General features: G+C 39.6%; 1 protein-coding gene across 3 annotated transcripts in view; it reads right to left on the bottom strand.

Moving 5' to 3' along the window:
* Nucleotides 1-27,598, bottom strand: part of eys (eyes shut homolog) — a 268,769-nt gene that overhangs the window by 131,701 nt on the left and 109,470 nt on the right. For all 3 annotated transcript variants that reach the window (XM_036126396.1, XM_036126397.1, XM_036126398.1), the window contains 6 exons: nt 23,245-23,341; nt 22,637-22,744; nt 19,840-19,985; nt 3,536-3,707; nt 3,158-3,236; nt 2,537-2,736 (listed from right to left, as the gene is read on the bottom strand). In XM_036126396.1, the coding sequence (XP_035982289.1) occupies nt 2,537-2,736; nt 3,158-3,236; nt 3,536-3,707; nt 19,840-19,985; nt 22,637-22,744; nt 23,245-23,341 (802 nt within the window). The remainder of the gene's footprint in view (nt 1-2,536; nt 2,737-3,157; nt 3,237-3,535; nt 3,708-19,839; nt 19,986-22,636; nt 22,745-23,244; nt 23,342-27,598) is intronic.

The following is a 27,598-nucleotide window of genomic DNA, read 5'->3' as shown; positions in this document are numbered from 1 at the left end:
TTTTTTTTTTTTTTTTTTGTAAGGTTTGGTCCAATAACACCTTTTAGATAACCGTATTCCCATTTTATGACTCCAAAATTACAAATCTGACTGATCTTAATTGTTCTCTGGTGACACAGAGAGTATTTGTGTAATTAGTTAGGGTGTAGATTTTTTGGGAAATTTTCTCAAAATGTGCATTGTCCCTTTGCTTTAGCTCTGTAGAGCACAACAGCATTGCGCTGTTACACAAACTCACACAAACTGTCACATTCTACAAGTGTTTAGTTTTCGACATGTCTTAAGTTCTCGGATTGTGCCTTTCAGCCTTTAGTATTTATTTATTCTCTTCCTTGTGATTTAGTTGGTCTATTCTGTTCTGTTAATTCTTTATCACTTTTGTATCTTGTTTTTGTTTGTTTTCTGCTTCCTCCCTGTCTTCCCCATCATCACTTCCCCTTTCCCTTACCTATACATCCTCACCTCTACACCTTCATTGCTTTCACCTGTCACACATAATTATTTGATTGCCTTCACCCGCCCTACTGCTTTCCTCTCTGCTCTTTCCCTCTATATAAACCACCTGTCACTTTACTTAGTTATCAGATGCTCTGTTGTGTCACCACCTGGTTGCGCATACTCTATGTTTGTATAGTTTCTGCTCACCCTCTGTAGGTTGGAATTTTCATGGGTTAAAAACTAAACTCATCTAATCATGCCGCTCCGAGGCTCCTGTGTGCTTTTTGTTCCAGCACCTGCTTTTGACAACGTGACACAAACAGTTAAACTTTGTCTAGTGTTCCTACATCACATTAAATATAGCAAAAATGTCCTCTCTGGCATTTTTACACACAAAAAACGCAAATAACATTAGAAAAGTGGGGACATCAGCTTTTACAAACTTAAACTAAAAAAAAAAAATCCTCAAACGGTCACTTTTAAAAATTGGGGGGTATGTCTAGAAGAAATGGGTTTTGGAATAGACAATAACGCTTGGACCTTTTCTATGCTAGTCAATCAAAGGGGGAACAGTAGTGGTATATTTTGATATTTTATAGTGGTAATTTTGCAGTATGGCTTTTGAATGTTGTCAAGGTTGAAATAACCAGAATGTCATGCATTAAAACTAGTACTACTAATAATAGGACATGTCATTTCTAGTTCAAACGTGATTTGATTACAGATAACTGTAAAAGAATAATGTTAGGGCATGGGAATCTTTTGGCAAAACAAGATTTGATTAAAAAATATCCGAGGTCCATGATACGATCAACAAAACAATTGATAAAGCATCATGATGCATCTCCAAAAGGATTTTTTGGCACTTTTAAAGCATAGCATTTTAATGAACCATCATTAATGGACTTTAAAAAGGTGAATCTATTCTAAGGCATTTTACATATCTTTATCCGAGATGAAGACGTGTAAAAGCTAGTAAGATGCTGTAAATGTCAAGTAAAACAAATAAAAGGGATGCAGCTCAAAAAATACACAATCACAATCAAATGCGATTGACCATTATTACAGATGGTTGCAAAGAGTAGAAATGCCTTAGGGGGTTAAAAATGTGCAGAAAATATATTGACCAAAGACATCACCTACGTTTCCTTGTTAAAGTAAGATACTAGTAAGTACTAGTAAGATTAAAGGTGGAGATCTTGTCCTCTATTACCATCACATTTAAAACTACCACTTTGGAGTCTACAGGAAGTGAGAGGAAGTAAATCTTGCTTTGTAAATCAAAGCAAGATTTACATCACAAAGTATCGGGGCAGGACCAAAAAATTAACAGAAGACAATTTTATATGGATGGAAATAAAAGTTAACCTGTAATGAAACCCTTTTAGACTAAGAGCAACAATTTGACTTTAAGGGGAAAAAGAGAATGATAACTGTGAAATTTTGAAAGCCAGGCTAATAATTATTGCTTGGAGCAGGGAAATCCTGATTATATTATATAACTAGACGGAATAAATTAGTTTGCAGTTTTAATGTGAATTCTTCTCACATAAAGCAAAACCTTGTCACCAGAACTTGCTGTTTCATTACCTGTTAAACTGCTAAAGGTTAAATCTATATCAAAATATGGGAAATGTACTTACATTTTTAACTAGACATACAGTGTTGCCTTCAGGGTTTTGGTGAGTTTTAGGTTAGCAAACTTTAATAGAAATGAAAACTAGGCTTTTAAAAAGAAACATGCTTTGTTGTCGAATGTGTTGATTTTTAACAAATGGCTCAGACTCAACAACTAGACTACCCAAGGTGCCACATGGCAACAAATGTATGCTAAGCTCAAACACTGGGAAGCACGGCAAGCTGGCATCTACAGCTTGCAGGTCAGCTTGCTGCTTACAATTGTATATTTATTTTAGGACATCCCAATGCAAGTATCCCTAAACCTCAGAAATTGCCATGCCAGTTATGGTAATTATGGACCTGTATCAGGTCAACGGACATTCACAGGGTGATTCAGCACAATGTTACCTAAACAGTTTTTGCTTTTGTCTATCCAGCTACAATCTTTAAATGCAACTTAAACAAAGTGCAAACTCACACACAAGTGAAGTTTGATCCTTCACCATCAAGGCAGGTGGCTCCATTAAAGCACAGCGAGACGTTAAAAGTGGTGTCTCTGCAAACATCTATATCATTTTCACAAGTCTTTCCTGTGAACCCATCCAAACAGAAGCAGGCGTATTTATCAATGAGATCCACGCAGGAGCCGCCATTTAAACAGGGGTTGCAGGCACAGTCCTGAAAGAAATCAAAGGTTCAGATGAGAGTGACAGCTGATCAAACATAGCTACTAATTTGAAGATTGTATTCTATATTGCAGTTTCAGGTGAGGCAGAACACCCAATAAATTAGTTTCCTTATAGTTAAAATAAAAACCATCAGTTTACTTTTCAAAAATACAGGAAGGCTGTAAGCATTTCCGAGTTTTATCTCTAGAGTCCAGGAGAGAGCTTTGGTTTGAATCAATTAGGTATTAGACTAAGCAATTCCTTTTAATCAGGTATTTGTACAATGTTTACATGATCCTGCTAGTGCAATTGACTTATCTAGCACAAAAGTCAATAGAGGTAATGATACCAAAGGCCATACAAAGACTACAAAATTCTCCTGGCATTTTCAGCAGAACACCCAGTGGGTTTATTAATTAAGCTAAACTCACATCGATGTTTGTTTCACATCTGCTGCCGATCCACCCTGGGCCACAAAGGCAGGTGTATGAATTTATACCATCTTTACAGCTGAGAGAGGAAAACAGACAAGGTCAAAACTGGGTCACGCAGCACAGCAGAAAAGGAAAAAAAAATGTTTTTTGGTTCATGGAGAATGCTATAGATAAATAATATATGTTCTAATGTTGTAATCCCCTCTTTAGCTAAGTTAATTATTATAACTGAAGCACTATTACACCAAGCAGTACTGCAAGTGTGACACATTAGGTCCTTAAACATAAAACATTTGCTACTTATTTAGTAAAGAGGTAGTTATGAATATATATATATACACTTTTGTTTTTGTAAAGACAGTGAAAAGTCCACACCTCCCATGAAGACAAGGTGCTGACATGCATTCATCAATGTTGGACTCACAGTGGAGCCCAATGAAGCCATCAGGACACCAGCAGTGATATTGATTGGACTCATCAATACATCTTCCACCATTTTGGCACGGGCTGGAAAGACACTCATTGATGTTCACGCCACACCGTGAGCCTAGAAAACAAAGGTGTGTTTTAGTAATGTTACAAAGCAGAACTTCATTTTAAAAAATAAAGAAAGAAATGAATGCGAGTGTGTGTATCTCTCTCTCTCTCATATATATATATATATATATATATATATATATATATATATATATATATATATATATAAAAAAAAAAAAAATATATATATATATATATATATATATATATATATATATATATATATATATATATATATATATATATATACCTATTTGCAAACCACAACTAGCCAACTCAAGGAGAGTGAGTGATGCAGATGTTTTTATTTTGTGACATCTGGGTTGAATCCATTTTTCTTGGTGCTTTATGCTTTGTAAAATGAAGCAACTAACTTTGGTCAAGTTTTTATGCCCAGGATACACTGTGTGATTTTGGGCCGTCGCAGATGAAAAACAAAGAGTGTAGGAAAATCAAAATCATGGAGAAATCTTTGGTCGTAGCTCTAAATGTGCGGTCTTGCATTTCACTGTGGGACAGAGGTTAAAGGACGGCCATTGGTAATGTTGATTCCTGTCAGGGACAGCCTGTGCTGCTTGCTCCAGTCGGAGCAAACACACCGCTACATGGAGCACTGATCAAGCCGGTGAGCAGGTGCATCTTCACCAGCCATGTGCATGTCGGATTACACGTCAGTCACAGTCATGGTGACACCTTCCAATATAGTTCTCTTATTGTGGTAGCATATACCAAGACTGATTAATAATTTGCCCTAACGCATTCTTTCTTGCTGTTGTATTTTATTTATTTATTTATTGTGCCTACAGTGGACTTTGTTGTGTCGAACTGGACATTTTGCAGAACTTTTATTATTTTTGAAAGAACATTAACGTCTAAACAGATTCATCCAAACAGAACTCTTTGATTTATTACGAGACCATTTTTTTACTAAACGTATTTGATTGTGGCTTTAGTTACAGATGGTTTTGGGATTTAAGAGTAGAGTATGCAGCTGAATAGCTGATTCTAGTCATTTATATTAAATACAGCTGGTGCTGTAGTAGATAAATTTGGCATAATGTGTTGCACACCGATGAAGTTTCTGATTGTTGTACGTCATAACCTATTTAGTAGTAAAGGCGGATTGTACAATGTGCACAGATCAAACTTGACGTTGTACTGAAGATTGTTAAATCCACGTCGCACAGTGTGTCATGGATATAGTCTTCGAAGATTTAAGCTTATAAGACAGTGTAAGAAGGCCACTAGTTTTCTTAGTTTGAAAACAGGAGTTAGATGCATTGATCATTACAATCCTTTCAATTACAGTCCCTCGCAAAGTATTTATTTTTTTCACATGTTGTCATGTTACAAACACAAACTTGAGCATATATTTATTGGATTTTTTTATGATAGAAAATAGAAGTAGCTAAAGAATAATGTTAAATGTCCCATTTTTACAGAAAAGAATTTGGATATTTTCCAAAGTTGAAAAGTCCTAAATGTGCAAGGAAAGAAATTACGACTTTCCACGATTAACTTTCCAATTTAAACGTCGTGGGAATGCTTTTCATTCAGGACTTTAGAATGCTTGTTTTTATGTTTAATTGTTTTGTTTGAAAACAGCGAATGAAATAAAAAAGAAAACTAAAGGCATGTATTTATAATTTCAAAACTAATACTCAGACTGTTTTGCTTAGGATTGAATAAAGTCAATTTGTTTCCAAAAAACATATTTGTGGCTATCTACCAAAATCATAACCTATCATTGTCTGTTAGGTCAGATGGGAATGAGAACATATCATAGGCAATGTAGCCTATACATAGATAGAGCTGTTTTGTGTCTTAAAATAGCCTATTCTGTAATATATTTAAAAAAAGCAAAGTACATAGTTAAACTAACACGAGACTCTTCTATAACCAAAGTGAACTCCAAAGGGCACATTTTGCATGTAAACGCTATCTGCTGAGGGCCGCTAAGCTAAAAGAAATTGTGCGTGTGTTGCACATGCACTAAAGCATCTTACCTGGGGCTAAGCCCCCTCAAATATAGGGTCCTAAAGACGAAGTAAGGCATTTGCAACCAAAACTGCCAGAAGACATCTAAGTTTTGATTGGTAGATTTAGGAGATATGGGCACCTAGATATTGGCAACAAGTGCATCCGGGCTCTTTACATATATCAGAACAACATTTTCTGGGTGCAGACTCGATATTGTCATGTTGCAGCTTCTCCCTTGCTGTCTCAAGTGCATATTCCAGATCCCGTTCAAGGCATTTGTGGCGGGTCTACACGCTGGAGATGTCATTAAGATACAGGGAAAGCCCAGATATTCCAAACTTTGAAGATCTTACAGAGTAGTGTTCAATCCATTATCTGGAAATGGAAAGGAGTATTGCTCAGCTGTAAACGTAAGACATTGTAAACAAACTGATGGGCTGAGCAAAGAGAGCATTAATCATAGGAACACTCAAGAGACAACTGTGGAGGAGCTGCAATATGTTGACAGCAGAGCTATTGTGCAGAATACGGCATTTATGTTGCAATGAGTAAGTTTATCAAAAAGCTAGGTTACACAGCAAACTTGCGAATCCCTATGGTTGGAGGAAAACTAACACACACGCACGTCACACTGAATATACCTCCTCACTGTGAAACATGGTTGTGGTATCATGATGTCGTGGGAATGCATTTCTCTAGCAGGGATAGGGAAGCTGGTGAGTGTTGATGTGAGGATGAACGGAGCTAAATACTTAGATGATAATAGCGAGTGTGCACCCCTACACAACCAGGTTATATAGCTATTTCTGTTTCTTCATTTCCCCCAACCTTATCTGATTTTAGTTGAATATTGCAGCATATGTGTTAAATACAATGTGAAAAAAGTTCTGAAATGATTTTTTGCTGTACTTATTTACTTACATAAGTAAACATGGCAGAGTTGTGTAGACCTTTTATAACCACTGTGTTCTAAGAAATATTAAAATATAATATAATCTATCAAAAGCAAGATTGTTGTGAAAATGATCTTTGATGTTCAGGTTTCTTGAGCCGATTAATTTCCTTCATTTTCTTTCATCTCTCCACAAACTGATTGAACAAACTCATGTTGCCCATCAGAAAAATCTAACATATTCAAGTAGTTAATAGACTAGGTCCTTAATGTGCAGATTCCTGTCTCTAACCAGCGGCAAGCTTCCTGTCGAGATAGATCTGCTTTAGAGGCAAAACATGTTTTTTTTTCTCTGATCTTTTTGGCAACACTTGGTATAAAGTGTCCACACAGCCTGGCAGGAATGGTAAACATGGACATGCTGCATGCATTAAGATTAAAAATATATATATATTAATTTTGCTAGTTTCCTGTCTTTTCTTATACAGTTATATCAAACTCATGTTTAACCCTTATAGTTTAAACCGTCTTTATTTTATTTTAAAAGGCTTATGTTATGACACCAAAGCATGTCTTTTTTATTTATTTACACCAAAGCAGATCAAACTCTGAATTTCCTGTTTTCTTTATTTCAAAATTAACTCGTAATGTTCTGAGGATGGAAAAAAACATGAAGAATCTGCTATGAAGGTTGTTTGCCTAAATTTATTCTTATTTATTCAGTCCTTGCAAGTTTAATATGTTGGTGGGATTAGAGATGAATTCCTACATAACCAGAAAGAAAACAAATCTTTGAAAACCGTAATGTTTAAATTACACATTTAAGTTATTTATTACAAAAACATCCCAAATATTCTGCGGCTGCTGCCTGTGAAAGCACATTCTGCTTTTATCCATTTTTGATGACTCTAAATGTCTTTGGGCTTTACTTGGCTTGTCTAATAAAACAGGCACTTTGAAGTCGAAAGGCGTAGGCGTTTTAGAAAGAAAAATATACAATGTCAACAATAACTACAGTTTACCCTGCATTTAAACTCTGGACAAATGTTTAATTAAAACTATTAACATATGATTATAGTAACAGATTGAAGTTTACTTTTTGTAGTGGCCATGAAATGGATTGAGTTTAGATGTTACTGAAAATATCTGGCTATGTACTCATATTGTCAGAATAACATGTGGATTTATTTGTTCTTTTGTCAATCAAATCCATATTTTTACTGTCCAATAAACAGCCTAAGATGTCCTCTACATGTCAGAGAGCAAAGAACACAACCAAGCAAACTGAAAACTGGAGTAAAAAAACGACTGAGAAAACGTTACATAAATAATAATAACAGGAGTGATATATATCACAAAAAAGAATCAAATTAACTTGAGATCTTAAAACAGTTTGTGGGGTCCAGGGTCTGGAAGATACAGAGGCAGGTTATATCCATGAAGACACCAGCTTCCAGGATTTAGTATCTGGAAACAACAACTGCTCATTTGTGCCTTGGCTGGACTTGGGATATAAATGCTTGATTGCACTGTACAGCACATTTGGATTCATAGAGGGAACTGATACGCTCACATATGCAGCTTAGCAGCTACCTCACTTCAGAAGAAATATAAAAGCTGCAGAGGAGGTTTCCTGATGAAATGAAACGGATCAAAGCATTTGTCAGACAAAAAAACATGAAATTTAACAGGCCTCGTTTCAACTAATAAGAAACTTCTGCTGGATTTACATGACACTCCCTGTAACTAGCACCTCTGAACATAACCTTTTTTTTTACTTTAACTTAAGAACAGTGTGCACCCTATAACCAAACAAGAAATGCCCATCAATGATATACTGTACATTGACCATCAACATTTAATAGCTTTGGACTTTACTGCTCCAGTCAGAAGCTTTGCTAAATCCCACAAAATAGCCTTAAAAGGTTATTTTTCCTTCACACGTTGGCACATTTAAGCATTTGCTAAGGTTTTAAATGGCTTTGTAATATATGCAGGCATTACCGATTTATTCAATATGCCAGTGCTTATCTCCTGTTTGACTGGACATAATTAGCTATGGACACTTGATCCGAGTGAGCATTTGTAAACAGCAGTATAATTTAATGCCAAGATAAAAAGTAATACAGATGCAGTATTTGCAATTGAGGATGTTGATGGGGAAGTATAGAGAGGATCAGAGGGGGCTGCATTGTGTTTTTGCAGCTCTCTAGAGGAAGCATGTGACATGGTGCCAAGAGAGGAGGTGTGGTATTGTATGAGGAAGTCTGGAGTTGCATAGAAATATGTTGGAGCATTGCAGGGCACCTACATCACACCTCACCACTGTAGGACAATGGTGAGGTGTGATGTAGGTGTGAGAGAGGAGTTCAAGGCGTAAGTGGGACTGCATCAAGGATCAACTCTGAGCCCCTTCTTCTTTGGTGTGGTGATGGAGAGGTTGGCAGATGAGGTTAAACAGGAATCTACATGGACTGTGATGTTTGCAGATGACAGTGTGACCTGTGGTGAGAGCAGGAAACAGGTGGAAGAAAATTGAGAGAGATGCAGGTTTGTCCTGGAAAGAAGACTGAAGGAGGTAAGCCTTAGAAAGACGGAATACATGTAAATAAGAGAGACCCGAGTGGAGCAGTGAGCTGTAAAGAAGGTGGAAGATTTTAAGCACTTAGGGTCAACGGTCTACAGCAATGGTGAGTGCGGAAAACGGCTGAAGAAATGTGATGTGCCACAGTAAAATTAGGAACAAGTTGGCAAAGCACAAATGGAGAAATAAAGAGGAAAAAAAACAATAACTAAAAAAATAGTGACTTTCATTTAATTGCAAAATATGCTAGTTGAAGTTTCGAAGAAATCCCCCAATGCTTTAAATTACAGTTTCAAAGGTTTTTAAACAATAAACTTTGTGTTTAAACTCGGCATGTTTTCAGTTTAAAATCCAGCCCAGCGTCAGCTGCATGTCTGGGTGAGGATTGTATCCCGCCTTTGTGTGGCTCCACGGAGGTTTTTGTTTCGGCCAATAAGCTGCGTGCTTGAAGAAAGCCAATTGCTACTTAATACATTTTGAAAAAGAAACTGAGTTTCTTTAGCTGGTGAAGATGGGCCGAGCTGAACAGGTCACTGTAGTAAACCGTGGCCATTACAGTGCTCCACAGCGGGAATAAATGTTGACCAGGACCGACACCGGATTCACTTCACATTCTGCATCAGAAGATCAAGCAGAACAAATAGCATCTGCGGACTTTAGAAATCATTCTTAGCTTCCAGCTGACGTTAACAGAAGACGGGGAAGCTGAAGAAAGCTTAAACTTTAGAACTGATTTTCCAAAGCAGTTGGAACATCAGATTGCAGCACATTTACAGGTAACAGCGAAATGGAGAAGAACATCACAGATTTTGGTGCAAAATCAGAGAATGCTGAAATACTTTTCTGTTTCTTATGGGGTGAGTTTGAGAACGTTTTAAAAAACAAAAATAATTATCATATTGAAATTAAAGCAGTGTAGCTCACCGTTTTTAATATCCAAACATGATATATATAAGTGACAGAATATTTTGTTATGCGTTTAATCCAATGCTAAATTAAATGTAGTGCAGTGGGCCATTTTTTTCTATCTAGTATTAATAATCTGAGTTTGAGGTTGAAATAGGGAAAAAATGTATTTCTCCACACCCATAGGCAGAAAAAAAGCTAGTGTTTTATCATATCAATATGTTATTATGTAGCACTGGTCGCTGTAAACCTTAAGCAGAGAAAAATATATATCCTTTATTTCCCCTGTTCAGAATTTGCAGAGCCACGTTGACTGGCATCATCAGACACTTTGATGGGAAAGGAGCAGGACCACGCTTGAGCTGAAAGAGCCCACGGTTCTACACCGACGACCCCACCATTATGCTGCCTGGTCATCATCCTGGGAATGGGTAATGACATGTGAAGCTTCAGCCAACATGTGTGTCCAAGGCCTCAGTGTGGTGTCTCTATATGAAGTCTGCTAAGGAGCTTGGTATGTATAAAAATACGTTTTTATAGAACAGCGAAATCCTCCTAATGACCAGTAATGTAAAACTTTGTTGGCAATAATAAAATAAAACCCTGTGATATTTTATCACAGAATAGGTTGATGGTGTGGCATGGACTTTTTGGTAAATTGCAATGTATATAGAGTTCACACTTTTAATTAAAACCCACAATCGTGGCATGATCAAAATCAAGGCATTGCCCCTGTTTCTCGTCCATTAAAGTCAAGGGTTTCCACACATAACAATTGATGGGTACAGGTCAAGCGAGTACAATGCCAGCCTCTCGTTGATTATCCTATTCAAAGTGAACACACCTCTGTTCATACCGGCATTCTGAGCATAAACACAAATTTATCACCAAATCCCAAACTGCTGCCTTTCAGACACAAAATGCATAATCCCTCTTACTGAATGAGCAATTAAATAGCAGCAATACCAATGTACCAACATGTTTACTTGGGATTTGCATCATGGCTGCAACTTGCAGACACAAAAACATGCTGATAACATGCAGATTTTATTTTCTTTTTTACATCTACCACTTTGGTAAATATCATGTATTTAAGGCTTTTTACTTATTTTTTTGTTTGTGTTACTGTTAAGTTAGGTGTCATCTTTCAGTTGTCCAAGAAAAATCTTTTGTTTGTTCAATGCACAGAGGTAACACAAATATTGTAATGCAGCTAGGACTGGGTCGGGGGTGCTGCTGAAAGGTATGCAAAGTAATTTAAATTAACAGTTTTTGTTAACGCCCAGCTGGCTGCTCAGTGATTCTAAAGAAACTTTGCGGCCTGTTTACTCACTAATCTTCTTTCCAGAGAGCCAACATTCAAATAGTCATATCTTTTTCACAAGTTTGACATCATTGGAAAGCTTAGATTTCACCCTTTCTGATTCTGTAAATAACTTGTTCCTGGTTTTGCCGTTGCTCATCACAAATATGTCCGAGCAGGTTGGAACCGGTGGAGAAAAGTTTCAGGTGTGTTGTGTGATAAAAGAGAATCAGTGAGAATGAAAGGAAAGGTGTACAAGAGACAGTGGTGAGCCCAGCGATGCTATATGGTTTAGAGACAGTGGCACTGAGAAAGAGACATGAGGTATAGCTGGAGGTAGCAGAGATGAAGATGTTGAGGTTTCGTTTGGATAGGATCATGAACGAGTACATCAGTGGGACAGCTCATGTTAGATGTTTTGGAGATACAGCCAGAGAGGCCAGACTGAGATGGTCTGGACATGTACAGAGGAGGGTTAGTGAGTACGTCGGTATAAGGTTGTTGAGGCTGCAACTGCCAGGCATATGAAGAGTTGTTTTTCCCTGTAATGGCAATAAAGTATCAGCTAGTTATTATTTAAAAGTGTTTCAAAATGTGTGCCATGCAAATTTGACAAAATGTAAGCAATATATTTTTATTTTTTTAAACTACCTTTTGAAATATCGCTATCTTTTTTCCCTAAAAGAAACAATCTTTTTTAAAATTATTATTTAAAATGTAAATCTGCCTGGAGTATGAATAAAGCTTAGTAATAATTGGGCCCTTTTAGAGATTCCATTTTAAAACTTGTACGTAAGAACGCCTATAAACATTTATAAGTGAGAGAAATTAATCAGAGTTATACCTGTGTGTGTCTTTCAGTTACTTAAATGTAAGATGTAAACATTTTGATAATATTTTTTAATTATGAGTTGTATCACATGCTTCAACTATTTTGTGTTGCTGATGGTCTGAGGTCTGAAAAAAATTAGAATGGGGTTAGATGGGACAATAGTTAATGGAGGGAAGATGGCTGTTAAAAACCTTTTTCTTACTTTAATGAGGCCTAGTTTACTTTTAATAAAGAGAAAAACACTACACGTTGTTAAGACGGTGTAATTTCATTAATCCTTAAAATAAGCTAAAAAGGCAGTGATGGGAATTAGAATTTTAAATGTTGATTCAAGATGTGTTCAAGTCTCAAAGAAAGAGTTGACTAAGCTCACACTCAAGACTCTACATTTGACTCAGACTCAAAGTTTAATGTAATCGGGTGTACAGGTAAGCCAAGAAAGCCACAGACCGCAGTTCTTACAGGGATGGATATGAAAGGGTGTGTTTGATTAATCAGGGATCTTCATGAATTTATAACCATCTGTTTATGTTAGCTTTAGCTTCATAATAATTATTACACAGATGTCTCTGAAACAGGATTCTGTATTAAATAACTTCAAGGTTATATCAGAACCACAACATGCACAAACTTGCCTCTGACACATTTTTGTCTTCCTGCTGAATTGGCCTCATTAAAATGACACTTCTAGTTTTTCAAACCAAAATACTTAATTATAAATTGATGTAAAAAAAAATATTCATTCAATGACTACTTTACACCTTGCAATTTGAGGTACGATGGAATATTATACTTGACAACAACACATTTTAAATGTAGATTTAAACATATTTTCCCATTAATTTCACAAATCCTCCAATTTAGGAACAGTGCAAGAAGAAGAGATGCCTCTAGTTCAAATTACTGCACTATATACTGAATGAGTCAAGAAATCAAACAGAAATTATTTGGCGTTAACTACTTAATTATAGTAGATTTTTCAAATTAAATCTTTTTGTTTTACATTCATTCAGAAAATGTTGTGTAAACAAGTGTCAAATAAGTGCACATTCATTTCTTGAATGAGTTGCACATTATGGTTTATTAATATTCTAAATGGTTCACAACAGTTTCCATGCTGAATGTGATGATCTGAAAAGAAAGAAAGGCTAAATATTTTTATGTGCTCATTATAAAACAGCACATAACAATGCAATGTTATAGGTGTACTAGATGGCATGCATCCAATAAAAGAACACTCCGTCCGTCCGTCCGTCCGTCCGTCCGTTGTCTTCCGCTTATCCGGGGTCGGGTCGCGGGGGGAGCAGCTTCAGTAGGGAGGCCCAGACGTCCCTCTCCCCAGCCACTTGGGCCAGCTCCTCAGGAGGAATCCCAAGGCGTTCCCAGGCCAGCCGGGAGACATAGTCCCTCCAGCGTGTCCTGGGTCTTCCCCTGGGTCTCCTCCCGGTGGGACGTGCCCGGAACACCTCTCCAGGGAGGCGTCCAGGAGGCATCCTGACCAGATGCCCGAGCCACCTCAACTGGCTCCTCTCGACGTGGAGGAGCAGCGGCTCTACTCTGAGTCCTCCCCGGATGACTGAGCTCCTCACCCTATCTCTAAGGGAGAGCCCAGACACACTACGGAGAAAACTCATTTCAGCCGCTTGTATCCGGGATCTCGTTCTTTCGGTCACGACCCAAAGCTCGTGACCATAGATGAGGGTAGGAACGTAGATCGACCGGTAAATCGAGAGCTTCGCCTTTTGGCTCAGCTCTCTCTTCACCACAACGGATCGGTACAGCGCCCGCTTCACAGCAGACGCTGCACCAATCCGCCTGTCGATCTCCCGCTCCATCTTCCCCTCATTCGTGAACAAGACCCCAAGATACTTGAACTCCTCCACTAGGGGCAGGACATCCTCCCCAACCCGGAGAAGGCACTCTACCCTTTTCCGGTTCAAGACCATGGTCTCGGATTTGGAGGCACTGATTTTCATCCCGGCCGCTTCGCACTCGGCTGCGAACCGCTCCAGTGAGAGCTGTAGATCACGCCCTGATGAAGCCAATAGGACCACGTCATCCGCGAATAGCAGAGACGCAATCCTAAGGCCACCAAAGCGGATCCCCTCAACACCTTGGCTGCGCCTAGAAATTCTGTCCATAAAAGTTATGAACAGAATCGGTGACAAAGGGCAGCCTTGGCGGAGTCCAACTCTCACCGGAAACGAGTCCGACTTACTGCCGGCAATGCGGACCAGACTCTGACACCGGTCGTACAGAGACCTGACAGCCCTTATTAAAGGGTCCGGTACTCCATACTCCCGGAGTACCCCCCACAGGATCCCCCGGGGGACACGGTCGAATGCCTTCTCCAGATCCACAAAGCACATGTAGACTGGTTGGGCAAACTCCCATGCCCCCTCAAGAATCCTGCTGAGGGTGTAGAGCTGGTCCAGTGTTCCACGGCCAGGACGAAAACCACACTGCTCTTCCTGAATCCGAGATTCGACTATCCGACGGACCCTCCTTTCCAGAACCCCTGAATAGACCTTACCAGGGAGGCTTAAGAGTGTGATTCCTCTGTAGTTGGAACACACCCTCCGGTCCCCCTTTTTAAATAGGGGGACCACCACCCCAGTCTGCCAATCCAGGGGAACTGCCCCCGATGTCCACGCAATGTTGCAGAGCCGCGTTAACCAACACAGCCCCACAACATCCAGAGCCTTAAGGTACTCAGGGCGAATCTCATCCACCCCCGGAGCCTTGCCACCGAGGAGCTTTTTAACAACCTCGGCAACCTCAGCACCAGAGATGGGAGAACCCGACCCAGAGTCCTCAGGCTCTGCTTCCTCAATGGAAGACGTGTTGGTGGGATTAAGGAGGTCTTCGAAGTATTCCGCCCACCGACGCACGACGTCCCGGGTCGAGGTCAGCAGCACACCACCCCCACTGTAAACAGTGTTGGTACTGCACTGCTTCCCCCTCCCGAGACGCCGGATGGTGGACCAGAATCGCTTCGAAGCCGTACGGAAGTCTTTCTCCATGGCCTCTCCGAACTCTTCCCACGCCCGAGTTTTTGCCTCGGCGACCAGCCGAGCCGCCTGCCGCTTCGACTGCCGGTACACATCAGCTGCTTCCGGAGTCCCACAGGCCAAAAAAGCCCGGTAGGACTCCTTCTTCAGCTTGACGGCTTCCCTCACCGCTGGTGTCCACCAGCGGGTTCGAGGGTTGCCGCCACGACATGCACCGACAACCTTGCGGCCACAGCTCCGACTAGCCGCCTCAGCAATAGAGGCGTGGAACATGGTCCATTCAGACTCAATGTCCCCCGCCTCCCTCGGGACGTGTTTAAAGTTCTCCCGGAGGTGGGAGTTAAAGCTCCGCCTCACAGGGGACTCCGCCAGACGTTCCCAGCTAACCCTCACAGTACGTTTGGGCCTGCCAGGTCTGACCGGCTTCCTCCCCCGCCATCGGAGCCAACTCACCACCAGGTAGTGGTCGGTGGAGAGCTCCGCCCCTCTCTTCACCCGAGTGTCCAAGACATGCGGCCGCAGGTCAGATGAAACGACAACAAAGTCGATCATTGAACTGCGACCTAGGGTGTCCTGGTGCCAAGAGCACATATGGACACCCTTATGCTTGAACATGGTGTTTGTGATGGACAATCCATGACGAGCACAGAAGTCCAACAACAAAACACCACTCGGGTTCAGATCAGGTGGGCCATTCCTCCCAACCACGCCCCTCCAGGTCCCACTGTCATCGCCCACGTGAGCGTTGAAGTCCCCCAGCAAAACGAGGGAGTCCCCAGGAGGGGCACTCTCCAGTACCCCTTCCAAGGACTCCAAAAAGGGTGGGTAATCTGAACTGCTGTTTGGCGCATAAGCGCAAACAACAGTCAGAACCCGTCCCCCCACACGGATGCGGAGGGAGGCCACCCTCTCGTTCACCGGGGAAAACCCCAACGTGCAGGCACCGAGATGGGGGGCAACAAGTATGCCAACCCCAGCTCGGCGCCTCTCACCATGGGCAACTCCAGAGTGGAAGAATGTCCAGCCCCTCTCAAGGAGACTGGTTCCGGAGCCAGAGCGGTGCGTCGAGGTGAGTCCGACTATCTCTAGTCGGAACCTCTCAACCTCGCGCACAAGCTCAGGCTCCTTCCCCACCAGAGAGGTGACATTCCACGTCCCAAGAGCCAGCTTCTGCAGCCGAGGATCGGAACGCCAAGGTCCCCGCCCTCCACTGCTACCCGTTACACATTGCACCCGACCCCTTTGGCCCCTCCGACAGGTGGTGAGCCCATCGGAAGGGGGACCCATGTCGCCTCTTCGGGCTGAGCCCGGCCGGGCTCCATGGGCAAAAGCCCGGCCACCAGACGCTCGCCAACGTGCCCCACCTCCAGGCCTGGCTCCAGAGTGGGGCCCCGGTGACCCGCGTCCGGGCGAGGGAACACGAGGTCCAACAATCGTACTCATCATAAGGGGAGTTTTGGGCTGCGCTTTGTCTGGTCCCTCACCTAGGACCTGTCTGCCTTGGGTGACCCTGCTAGGGGCTTAAAGCCCCTGACAGCATAGCTCCTAGGATCACTGGGACACTCAAACCCCTCCACCACGGTAAGGTGGCAGCCCAGGGAGGGGTAAAAGAACACTCATGTCATTAATTAGAGACTTAAGAGTTGTCTTGGAAAACATGACATTACAGTCAGAGTCAGTTTCTTTTTTGGGAGTAGGCATATTTCGAGAATATGTCAATATTAATGTTTTTTAGCTTATAACTTATCAAAATAAAGGTAAAGCAGACAGTGTATTCCTTAATATTTTTTTCTTACAATAGTTTGTTAGAGTGAACAATAAAGATTGTCTGCTGATAATGTTTTTATTTTTTCTGTTCAGCTTTTAAGGAACTAAATATAAACCAGAAAGCAATATGCACTTGCTGACTTAAAGTGCAACGAACCTGGTTTATATTTGGCTCATAAATGGAAAAACAAAAAATACTCAATTGAAAAATTTACAGAAGCAAGGAAAGTTATTTAAATTAGAAAAAAATAAATAAAAAGGCACTTGGACATTACATCTCTACAGCAAAAGATTGAATTTCAAAAGTTTTAAATACAAAAAGGAAAAAACACAACTGCAAAAGCTGGACTATCATCATCCAACAATGTGCTGACTGAGGAAACTGCAACAATGTGCTGATTGCACTGTACATCACTCAAGGGAGCCTGCTCACTAATGATGGGTGAAGAAGAGAAAACAGAAGGTGATGAATACTGTGCTTAAACCGTGATTTATATAAACAAGATCAGCCATTAATCATGTCGCTGCAATGACTTATGACCCCCGAATATAACACGACACCTACAGTACGTGCAGTCCAAAAATATATTACAGGCACTGCGGAGGCTCTTAAGCCAAATGTCCTAAATATTAATCTGTCAGCAGAAACCTATGCAGCTGTCAAAGCTGTCAAAACATGCCTCACACTTCAGGGTATTTTAGACGGAAAGAAAATTAACACTGTGGCTTATTATAAAGAATAATTAAACGTTACTTGGTTTGACAACTTACTTAGCAAATGAAACATTCTGACTCCTGGCATCAGAAAAAGAAAAAAATAAGTTTCTCTAATCTTACTGTTTACCTTTAAGCATCAAGCAAAAACATACACACTGAAATTTGCCACATTACAAACTCAGTTGAATGTATTTTATACAGATTTTAGATGGCAAATCAACGGAAATTAAAGCATTTAAAGTTTTTTCCCCCCATATAAAAATCCCATTTTTGTAAATAGGGTCCACCTTTGTGCAATTTAATCTGACTGTAAAAACAGCTGATATGTGAATACCCCGCAGCTTTGCTAGAAGGCATTAGCAAACAAACAGCATCACAAAGACCAAGGAACACATCAGACACGTCAGGGATGAAGTTCTGGATAAGTTTAGATGAGGTTTAGGTTGAAAATTAATATTCTAAGCTTTGAACATATCAGAGAGCACTGTGCACACCATCATCTGAAAAGGGAAAGAGTATGGCACACCCGAGATAAGGCCTAATCTAAACTAGCAGGCAAAGCAAGGAGAACATTATTCAGAGAAGCAGGAAGCCCACAGGCCTATTGTGAATACTACTACTACTACTACTACTACTACTACTACTACTATTATTACTATTATTATTACTATTATTATTATTACTAATAATAATAATAATAATAATGGAATGGTTTAGATCCAATTTTATTCATGTGTAAGAATCACTCAGTCAACCTCCAGACCTAAACCCAAGGTGTGTGTGTATACACACACACACACACACACACACACACACACACACACACACACACACACACACACACTTCATCCAAACTGACTGAGCTCGAGCTTGGGATGGGAAAACACTCCAGTCTCTAGATGACAAAATATTATGATCCCTAAATGTGAAAGATAGTCAATCTTTCCTCGAGGCCAACCTAATATGAGTAAAAAGAAAATCCTTTGATTTTATTTAATAAATTCTAAAAATGAGACAGACAACCTAAAAAAAGTGTCATCTTAATTGCATCACCAGTAAACAGGCAGAGCACCAGACTGATTTGTTAGGAAGCAGCTTTGGCTACTATTGTAGAAATTATTAGCAGCATTTAAAAAAAAAAAAACAAAAAAAAAAAAGGTTCTGCCTTAAATTCCCTGATGGCTAAACTCAATAACTGGCAAAGCCTTCAAGGGACACAACGAGTTACAGCATTATAAGTCACCACGGCAAATAATCCCAACAAAGCAGAGAGATGTTTCATCAGTTTCAATTAAAATACTTCTTCTTGAGTCATCGCGCAAAGGAGAAATTAATTTTAGGCAAATAATAAAAGAACATGCAGCTACAACCGAATAAAACAATAGATTCATAGATCTGCTGCACATGTTACAGTGGCAAATATTTCATATGAGTTCTGGTTGGTGTGAGCCGATCCGAACCTGTATCCCCTGGCTGTTCGCTCTCTTGGGGGACCCCGTTTCCTCACATGAGCTTAGAGTAACAGAAAAAGAAATGACTTGTACTATGGTGTGTGTAGGCCTAATAATAAAAAGCACCTTCTGTGGGAATTGGGCCATGCGTGTCAGGTTCTGCTCTCTAGAGTGGCAATTCCTCTGAGATTTCCCCCTTCTCTGCACTGGGGAAGGATAAATTGATGATACAGTGTGGAAGACAAATGAAATTAATCTTCGCTGTACCTGACAGGAATCAGCTTTGGCCGGTGCGCAAACACACACACATATATACACACAAATATAGTTGATGTAAAATACCCCAATATCTACTCGAGCCGAACATGGCCCTGATGGATTAGAATGAACCAACAGTAGACAGCTAAACTAAATGGACGGATAGACTGAAATAAAGCTAACTAAAAGATAACCCTTAATCTGATAAATCAGGTGACATAAATTTACCTGGTTAGCTTTTTCAAAAAAGCAGAGACCCTATCTTATAGCAGCAGGCAGGCTAATTAAAAGCAGGCATTATGAGTCCTCTTATTTTTTTTAAACACTAAGCCAGATCTATGTCAGAGCTGTGTCAATAGCGTGCAGCTGCACTAGCCATCATGATAAGCTTTTTTAGACTCTCATATTGATCTTCATGTCACCTGAGGGCAAAGCGGGTACCTGTGTATCCAGGCCGGCAGACGCACTTGAAGCCTCCGGGCGTGTTGATACAGATGCCCTCATGTTGGCAAGGTGAGACTTCACACTCGTTCACATCCAGGTCACACAACACTCCAAAATAACCAGAAGGGCAAACGCAGTGAAACCTGAGGAGGATGTCATAACACTTAACGATAAAGGAAAAAGGTGAAATTCTGCTGAGACCCGAAGCCTCAAAAGTAATAAGACTGCATGTACGGTGCCTTGCAAAGGTATTCACAGCCCTTCTGAATTATTTTATTTCTCCAACGTTAAAACCATTGACTTTTTAATGTGCTAGACCAACACAAAGTATTGCATAATTGTGAAATTAAAGGAAAGTTATACTTTTTTCATACATCTTGTATAAATACAAATCTGAAAAGTGTGGTAAATTTATATTGTTCCCACTCTATTTATCCTGAACTCGAAAAATAGAATCCTCCTGAAACAACTTCCTTCACTTAAATAGCAAGGAGTGTCCACCTGTGTGTAATTTAGTCTCTGTATCAACAGAATATAACATAAACACCTTTACTATCACAACAGTGGGGGAAATTTGGGTGCAGCAGCGGCAAAAATAGGTAGAAGACACAAGACTTACAAAATTAAATATGAAACAAACATATTTTCAAAATAGAGCTGGTCAGTGAAGGCGCCAAAGGCTTGCTAAAGAATATTAGAGAATAAAAAAGCATCATGCAGACAAAGGAACAACAGCCGGCAGGTCAGGGATAAAGTTGTGGCATGAGTTATAAAACAGTATCCCAAGCTTTGGGCATCTCAACGAGCGTGCACTCATATACGGCACAAATCTGGCCTTTGTGGCAGAGTAGCAAGAAGAAAGCTACTGTTTAAAAAGAAGTGTACAGTTTGCAATGTAGACAACACTGCAACGGTATGTAAGAAGGTGTTCTGTTCAAATGAGAGCTAAAGTTAACCTCTTGGCCTACAAGCAAACCTTTACATGAGGTGGAAGATTAACACTGCACACACCATCCCCATGGTGGAACATGGTGGTAGCAGTCTCCTGCTGTAAGGATTCTTTTTAAGAGCATGGGTACTGCTAAATGTAAAGTAAAAGTGAAGGAAAGCTTGTTAGAGGCAGCGCAACAATTAAGACTAGGTTGAAGTTTACCTTTCAGCATCCAGTGACACTAATCATCCAGACAGAGGAATGGTTATAATCAAAGCATACTGTATGCATGTCTTACAATGGCCCAGTCAAAGTTCAGACCTGTGGATCTGTCTCAAGACTGATATCCACAGGTGGCCGTCATACAACCTGACTGAACTTTCTCTTTTGCAATAAATAACTAAATAATAAATAGATAGATGAATAAAAGTAAATTGGGGAACTATAAAACTATAAAACATTCAGGCTTCAGCTGCACAAAGTTGTTATACCTTAAAAAGTTGTAATTGCAGTGCAGGTTGTTCTAGCAGATATTAACTAAGACGGACAGATTACAAATGCTCAACAGACTCTTTAGATTACATTGCAAAGCTTCTCTTCTTCTTTTTGTAAAAAGGTGTTTTCCTTCCACTTCACAATTAGTAACTACTTCAATCTTTGTAGCAAAGCAAAATCAGCAAAAGTTCAAGGTGTGCAGAACTAATTAAATAGAGCATTTATTTCTGTTTAAAACCTGGTAAAAGAGAGCATAGTGCAGCTTCCCTCTGTTGTCCAGTAAGTCTGCAAACACTAACAATGGGCTGGCAATGCTCCCTGTGTGTATCTTCATTTAAATTATGTTGATATAGCTTATTCAATCAGATCTCTCTGTGAATTTAATATCACATCAACACATATCTCAGAGGAGATAGTTATTGTGCTTTAAAGCTAATAAGAAAAAAAATACAATTAGGCACCTCCATGGTAAAAACTTAATGATATATTCTTGATTAAATAAAACCAGGAACATCTCATCCAATTTTTTGCAGTATGCTAAACTATATTTTCTTTTCCAAACTGTTGCCCATTAGGGGGAGATTTTTAAGGCTGGACTAGTTCAATCACTGCCTTCACAGCTTGCACAGCTTGCACTTTGGTCCGTGCAGCATTCTCATCCAGCCAGGTTCAAACTATCTTAAGAAACAGGACGTGTACACATAAGACGGGGTTTGAAGATAATGCCACAAAGAGTGAGTCATCACCACGGTAGAAATTGACTTTCTTGGCTCAGGGAGAGGAAGATGGAGATGAGGGTGTGGATTAGGCAGCCTTAAAACACATCTGATGTGAACTCCCTGGACTGTGCAACCGGGGGGAGTGCTCTGAGCCAGGCCGGGTGACATGAGAGCAAAGTCATGACGGGGAGACAAACTGAAGACAAACCCTTTAGAACTCAAATTGGCCCTGGGACTTCTCTTCCCATCTGTCCGACTAAGTCTTGAAGCCCCGGGGCTCCCATTAAGCACAGCAGAGAGAAGCACCGGTGGAGTAAAGACCAATCTAGATACATGATGTGTTCCTGCTGAATTCACTCTGTCTTTAGAAGGGAAGCTTATGTGTGTCAAGGATGAATGCAGGCTTGTTATATAAAGCAAAACGCTTTGAAGAGAAACACCATGGCCACAAATGTTTGCTTTAGAAAATGATTTTGTTTGTTTGCCTTTCAAAGCAAACTCATGAAATTAATTGTGCCTGCTTCTTACTGATACACACAGTGTTTTTTTTTTTTTTAAGGCTACATTATAAATAACAGCTGTGGTGAAAATTCTAAGCAAAATGGAATAAACAAGAATAAACTAAAACTTAAATAATAAGCAAACTAACTTATTCACAAGGTCCTGACAGATGGCCGCATTGCTGCAAGGGTTGGAGGCGCATTCATTGATGTCTGTCTCACAGAGAAGGCCAGAAAATCCCATCTGACAATCACACCTGGAAGAGAAAAATCATTTAGTATTGACATTTCGTCTCAAGACAGAGAAAAATAAGTCTGTGTTTCCTGCACATATAGGAGAGACAAATTCAGGTTATTATAAATACCTTAACCTCTTTTTTCACTTCAGGGTTTCCTGCACATTGTTCATGGGGTAAAGAAAAATCCCTATTTTTCAGACTTCTCGGTTTGTAATGCAAATTTGAACACGTAAATAAAATGAACAACAAAATAATCAAGGAAAGAAATGAGACAAGAGGGAGTCCAGTGAAGAAGAAAGACAGTATATACAAAAGTATGGAAAAAAGGGAAGTGCACAAGGAATGAAATGGGCAACGGTAGGACTCAAGGAAGAAAAGAAAGAAGGGCACAATGAAGTGGTAACTATAAGGACACAAGGAAGCAATGGTGGTGGGGGACAAGGAAGAAAAGAAGAAAGTGGAGAAAGAATGAAATAATAAAGGAAGAAAGGATGGAAGGACATAAAGTACATTTTTACCTGTAACTATTGACCTGGTCCACACATTGCCCATGATTTTGGCATGGGTTGGAAAAACACTCATTGGTGTCAATTTCACACAAACTTCCTTCGAATCCTGAAAGATAGATGAGATGGTCATGGATCAGCAAACCGCACTACATCCCGAAAACGTCAAGGCCGATGATAACAAAGGCCCCGGTGAATGCCATTTTAATGGAACTACTAGCCCCTGTAGCATATCTCATCTTCCAGCTCTCAGCACTCACTGTTTCCCCTTTGAGAGTGTGTAAGTCTAATAATACTACAGTGCCACAGACAGATTGGTCTGAGGGTTAGTGGTTTGGGGTTTGGGGTGTGTATCTTTGCATGGCTGTGCTTTTGTGTCAGTATGTGTGTGTGTGTGCGTGTATGTGTGTGTGTTTGAGTGAGAAAAAGCCTGTGAGTTTGGGGACATGTTGTTAAGTTAGGGTAAGAGAAAAAGGCTAAGCCCAAGAGCTCTTTTGGCCTCGTTCATTAGAGGGTTGAGGGGCAGCACAGCTAAGCAGATCAGCATGGATGTTTTGTCATATATTTTAAGGCAGCCTGGGAGTCTAATATTCAGCCTGCAGGAGGTTTTCTACTTGCTTTGGTTGTGGGGTATTGGATCATTTTCTGGATAAAAAAATTGAATGGAATCAACCAACTGGGTCTTATAGAATCCACAATGAGACAAAACAAACCATCCTCGCTAGTGACGAGCTGCTTCAGTAACAGATTATGTACAACAACAAAGTATTTGTGAACTGGTAACCCCGCTGAATAATTAAAAATGTGAAAAAAAATGTGTCCACTTTGAAGTAAACAGCGCTCGAGAGACTATGGTATGTTCAACTAAAAGTCTGATTAAGCGCAAAACTGAAAGTTTTCTTTATTCTTGTGACAATAGTGAATACATTTTGTTTTTGTTTTAATTATTCGATTAGTCGATTATTCTGGCCGTAAATAAATTGGATTTTCCATACAGCCACCTCTTGCTCTCCACCAGTGCTTTTTGACTACAAAGGAGCAGTAGGGTCTTTGTTTTTTTATTCTTTATTTTTCTCAAGGTGGTATACAACACCAAATACAATAGAAAAACCATATTTAGACTGCCAACTTAGTTTTTTATCCCCATTAGTGAAGGACGCAGTAGGGTCTTTATGCTTCTGCATATCATTAGAACTAGCTGTCTTTGTATTTTTTTAATAAATGCTTAAAATAGTATATTTTTACAAAACTGCCACTAACTGCCACCAAAGAAAACATTTTTTACATTATAATTTGAACCAATTTATTACCCACATCTAAAAAATACCGCGTTGTTGTTATGCCAGATAACTTATTGCCACTGCTCCCAAGGCCTGTAAAAATGTTGATTTGTATTTTTTTATATTTTAATGTACTTTAAATAGAACATTTTAATAAATAATATTAATTTGTGTTGTTCTGTTACCCTGGGATGTAATTATGGCATAACAAAGGCCCACTGCTTTTAGACACACCCAGAAACAGGAAAGATAAGAGAACACGCTCTTTAAGGCAGATGTGTATTAATATAATGTCTAAAGAAAAAAACACCACTTGTCTACACTTGCCTATTAGCCCCTCACAGCAAAGGCTGGCATCTTGGGGCTACAAGTCTTCACTACAACCATAAATACTATGTACATGTGGCTAAGTGGTTATCTGGGAAGGGTTTCAGGAAAAAAAAAAGCATTTTATGTCCTACTATCATAAACACAAAAATTTTGTGTTTGCTAATTCTACTGAATTCTACTGCTCAGATATGTTGAGCTTTTTGGCAACAAACACTCCAGCTGGGTCTGGTTTGAAGCAAAGATAGAATATGTATGGTGGAGGACCTTTAACTCTGTGGGCCTAAACACGTTTTTTTTTGCTGCAACTGTTTATTTTTACATTCCAGGTGACATGATAGGCACAAATCGCCTACCTAATTCCTGGTGGCCTAATGGTTAGAATTTGGTTCTTTCACCGCAGAGGCCTTTGTCTGATTCCTGGTCAGGGTACTAATTTTACGGGGGAATGGAGGCTTAGGTGCTTAGATAGCAGACTGCCACTCTGGGTCCCTGAGCAAAACCCTTAGCCCCAGAATGCTCTCTGGGCGCTACACAATGGCATACCCACTGCTCCCTAAGGGATGGGTTAAATGCAGATGACAAATATCATTGGAATGTATGCTGCAATGGCAATAAAGAGGGTCATATCATATTATTATTATATTATTATATATTAAAAACTAAGTGCTAATACCTTAGTATAGAGACAGGTGACATTTAATAAATGTACATTATAATAAACATTTGTGTTCTTAGTGTCCCCTTGGTGTATTATGGTACAAAAGCCTCTTCAATAGTTTCACATATTCTGCTAAAGTGTAATAAGTTTTGGTTAAAACAACTGTGAGCTGACAGAGGGACTTATTAAAACTGAGTCTTTACACTTAAAGCTTCTTAAATCTTAGGTGCATAAAAATTGTACAACATATCATTTTTAAACACTGGCTTTATCGTTTTTGACAACATTGTTTTCATCCCATCAAGGCGAGAATTTTCGCAACTGTGTACTGAAATCCGATGGTATGGACATAAAACACTATATGGATATCATAGTCATTGTATCATTTTCTTGTGTTTTCAAAATTGTCTGTCATGTAAATAACACATGGCAGAGAATGACACACACACACACACACACACACACACACACACACAAAAGAACGGTACTCCAATTACTAGAAACTGACAAAGTAAAGCGAAAAAAAAAAAGTAAGACAAAGCAAGTAACACTACTCACAGCACGCAGGGACATATGAGACCACAAAGAGAACAACGTGTTTGGTGAATTATGGGACAACACAGCTTTGCAAGCTGGTCTGTCAGTCAAAGCCCCAGTGGAGCACCTTGGGGACTATTTCGAATGTCAATGCAATGTAATGCATCTTCTACCACTAAGCAGTGACTGGAGGCTTCTGTTTGACAGAGAACAGAAAGAGATACCCAAGGCGCGAGCCCATGAAGCCATTCCATCATCTGGCAGGAGCTACAGTATGTGATCACTGCAGCTGCCAGTAACTGTCTCCGAGGAGAAGAAATTGTGCGTAATCCCCAGTGGATACTCAGCTAACTTTGATTGACGTTTCAATTGGAAAATGATGAGTGTCTTCTCTCTCTTTTTTGCAAGTGCAAGTTTGGTTTGGACTGACACAGTTGAGACTTTTGTCTTTAGCCACGCAGATGTAACAGTTTCTAAGAAGAGGTTATTTAAAATTTATCACCCACTGCTTCTGTAATATAGATTAGGGTTTTTGTCTGTGGTTTTATCTGTGTGCTGTCACACATCAAATGTCAGATGTCATTGGTGGTTTAATCTGTGTAGGATTATCTCGCCCAAATGAAAATGCAATATGACTGCAGGTTTTGTGACACAGCTGTGACCTTCTGAGTTTAAAATATTGATCGGAATTTATTGTGCATTAGATTCAAGGCACTGTTTCTGTGCTTGTTTGTTTTTAGCATTAAACTAAGATTAAAAACGTATTGTGGCTTTAAAATGTTTGAAAAAGACAATAACTGTTTATTCAAATCTTAATATAAATGGAGAATTTGGTTTTCAGAATGTTTATTTTTCTTAGGATGCCCTGATCAGACCTTTTCATCTGATTTGCAAGTGCAAACTTTTGTAAACCTCTGAGCCACTAGTACCAGATTTAGCTAATTGTGATTTTTCGTCAAAAGCAATTATTTATATATATATATATATATATATATATATATATATATATATATATATATATATATATATATATATATATATATATATTAATAAATAAATCATATGTTTATAGCCATCCTCATATACATTAGAAGCTTTGCAATGTCACACCGAAGTTGGAAAGAGCAGTCACTGAAGGCTGAGGCTATTATATAAAAAATAAAATAAAAAAACAAAAACAGCCCTCAGTCTATATTTTGGAGAAAATAGATGTTTACCCCAACTCCGAGATTTCCAAAATGCTGCCAACATTACAGAATCCAGCATGTTCAATGAGAGCCAGAAGTTGAACAATTTAAAAGATAAAACAAATCACATTTCCTGTGTTACTCTTGTACCTGAATGAACTTCAGACGTTATTCATGTTCTTGTGGAAATTCTCTTTTTTAATGGCCTGTTAAATTTTTGTTCTTCCTGCGACCTCCCGCACAAAGTGCTGGCAGCACAGCCTGGTAGCTCTTACCATGGAATGGTAACTCAGCAAAAATAAAATTGGGATGTTTGACTTTTGCCGGTCATTGGTCCGTACCAATCAATTTGAAACTTGGTTGGTTCCAGTGAC

This window comes from Fundulus heteroclitus, chromosome 22 (assembly GCF_011125445.2).
Source record: "Fundulus heteroclitus isolate FHET01 chromosome 22, MU-UCD_Fhet_4.1, whole genome shotgun sequence".
In the NCBI taxonomy this organism is placed as follows: Eukaryota; Metazoa; Chordata; class Actinopteri; order Cyprinodontiformes; family Fundulidae; genus Fundulus; species Fundulus heteroclitus.
Note: the sequence above shows the minus strand (reverse complement) of the source record. Positions and strands in the feature narration are given on the sequence as shown.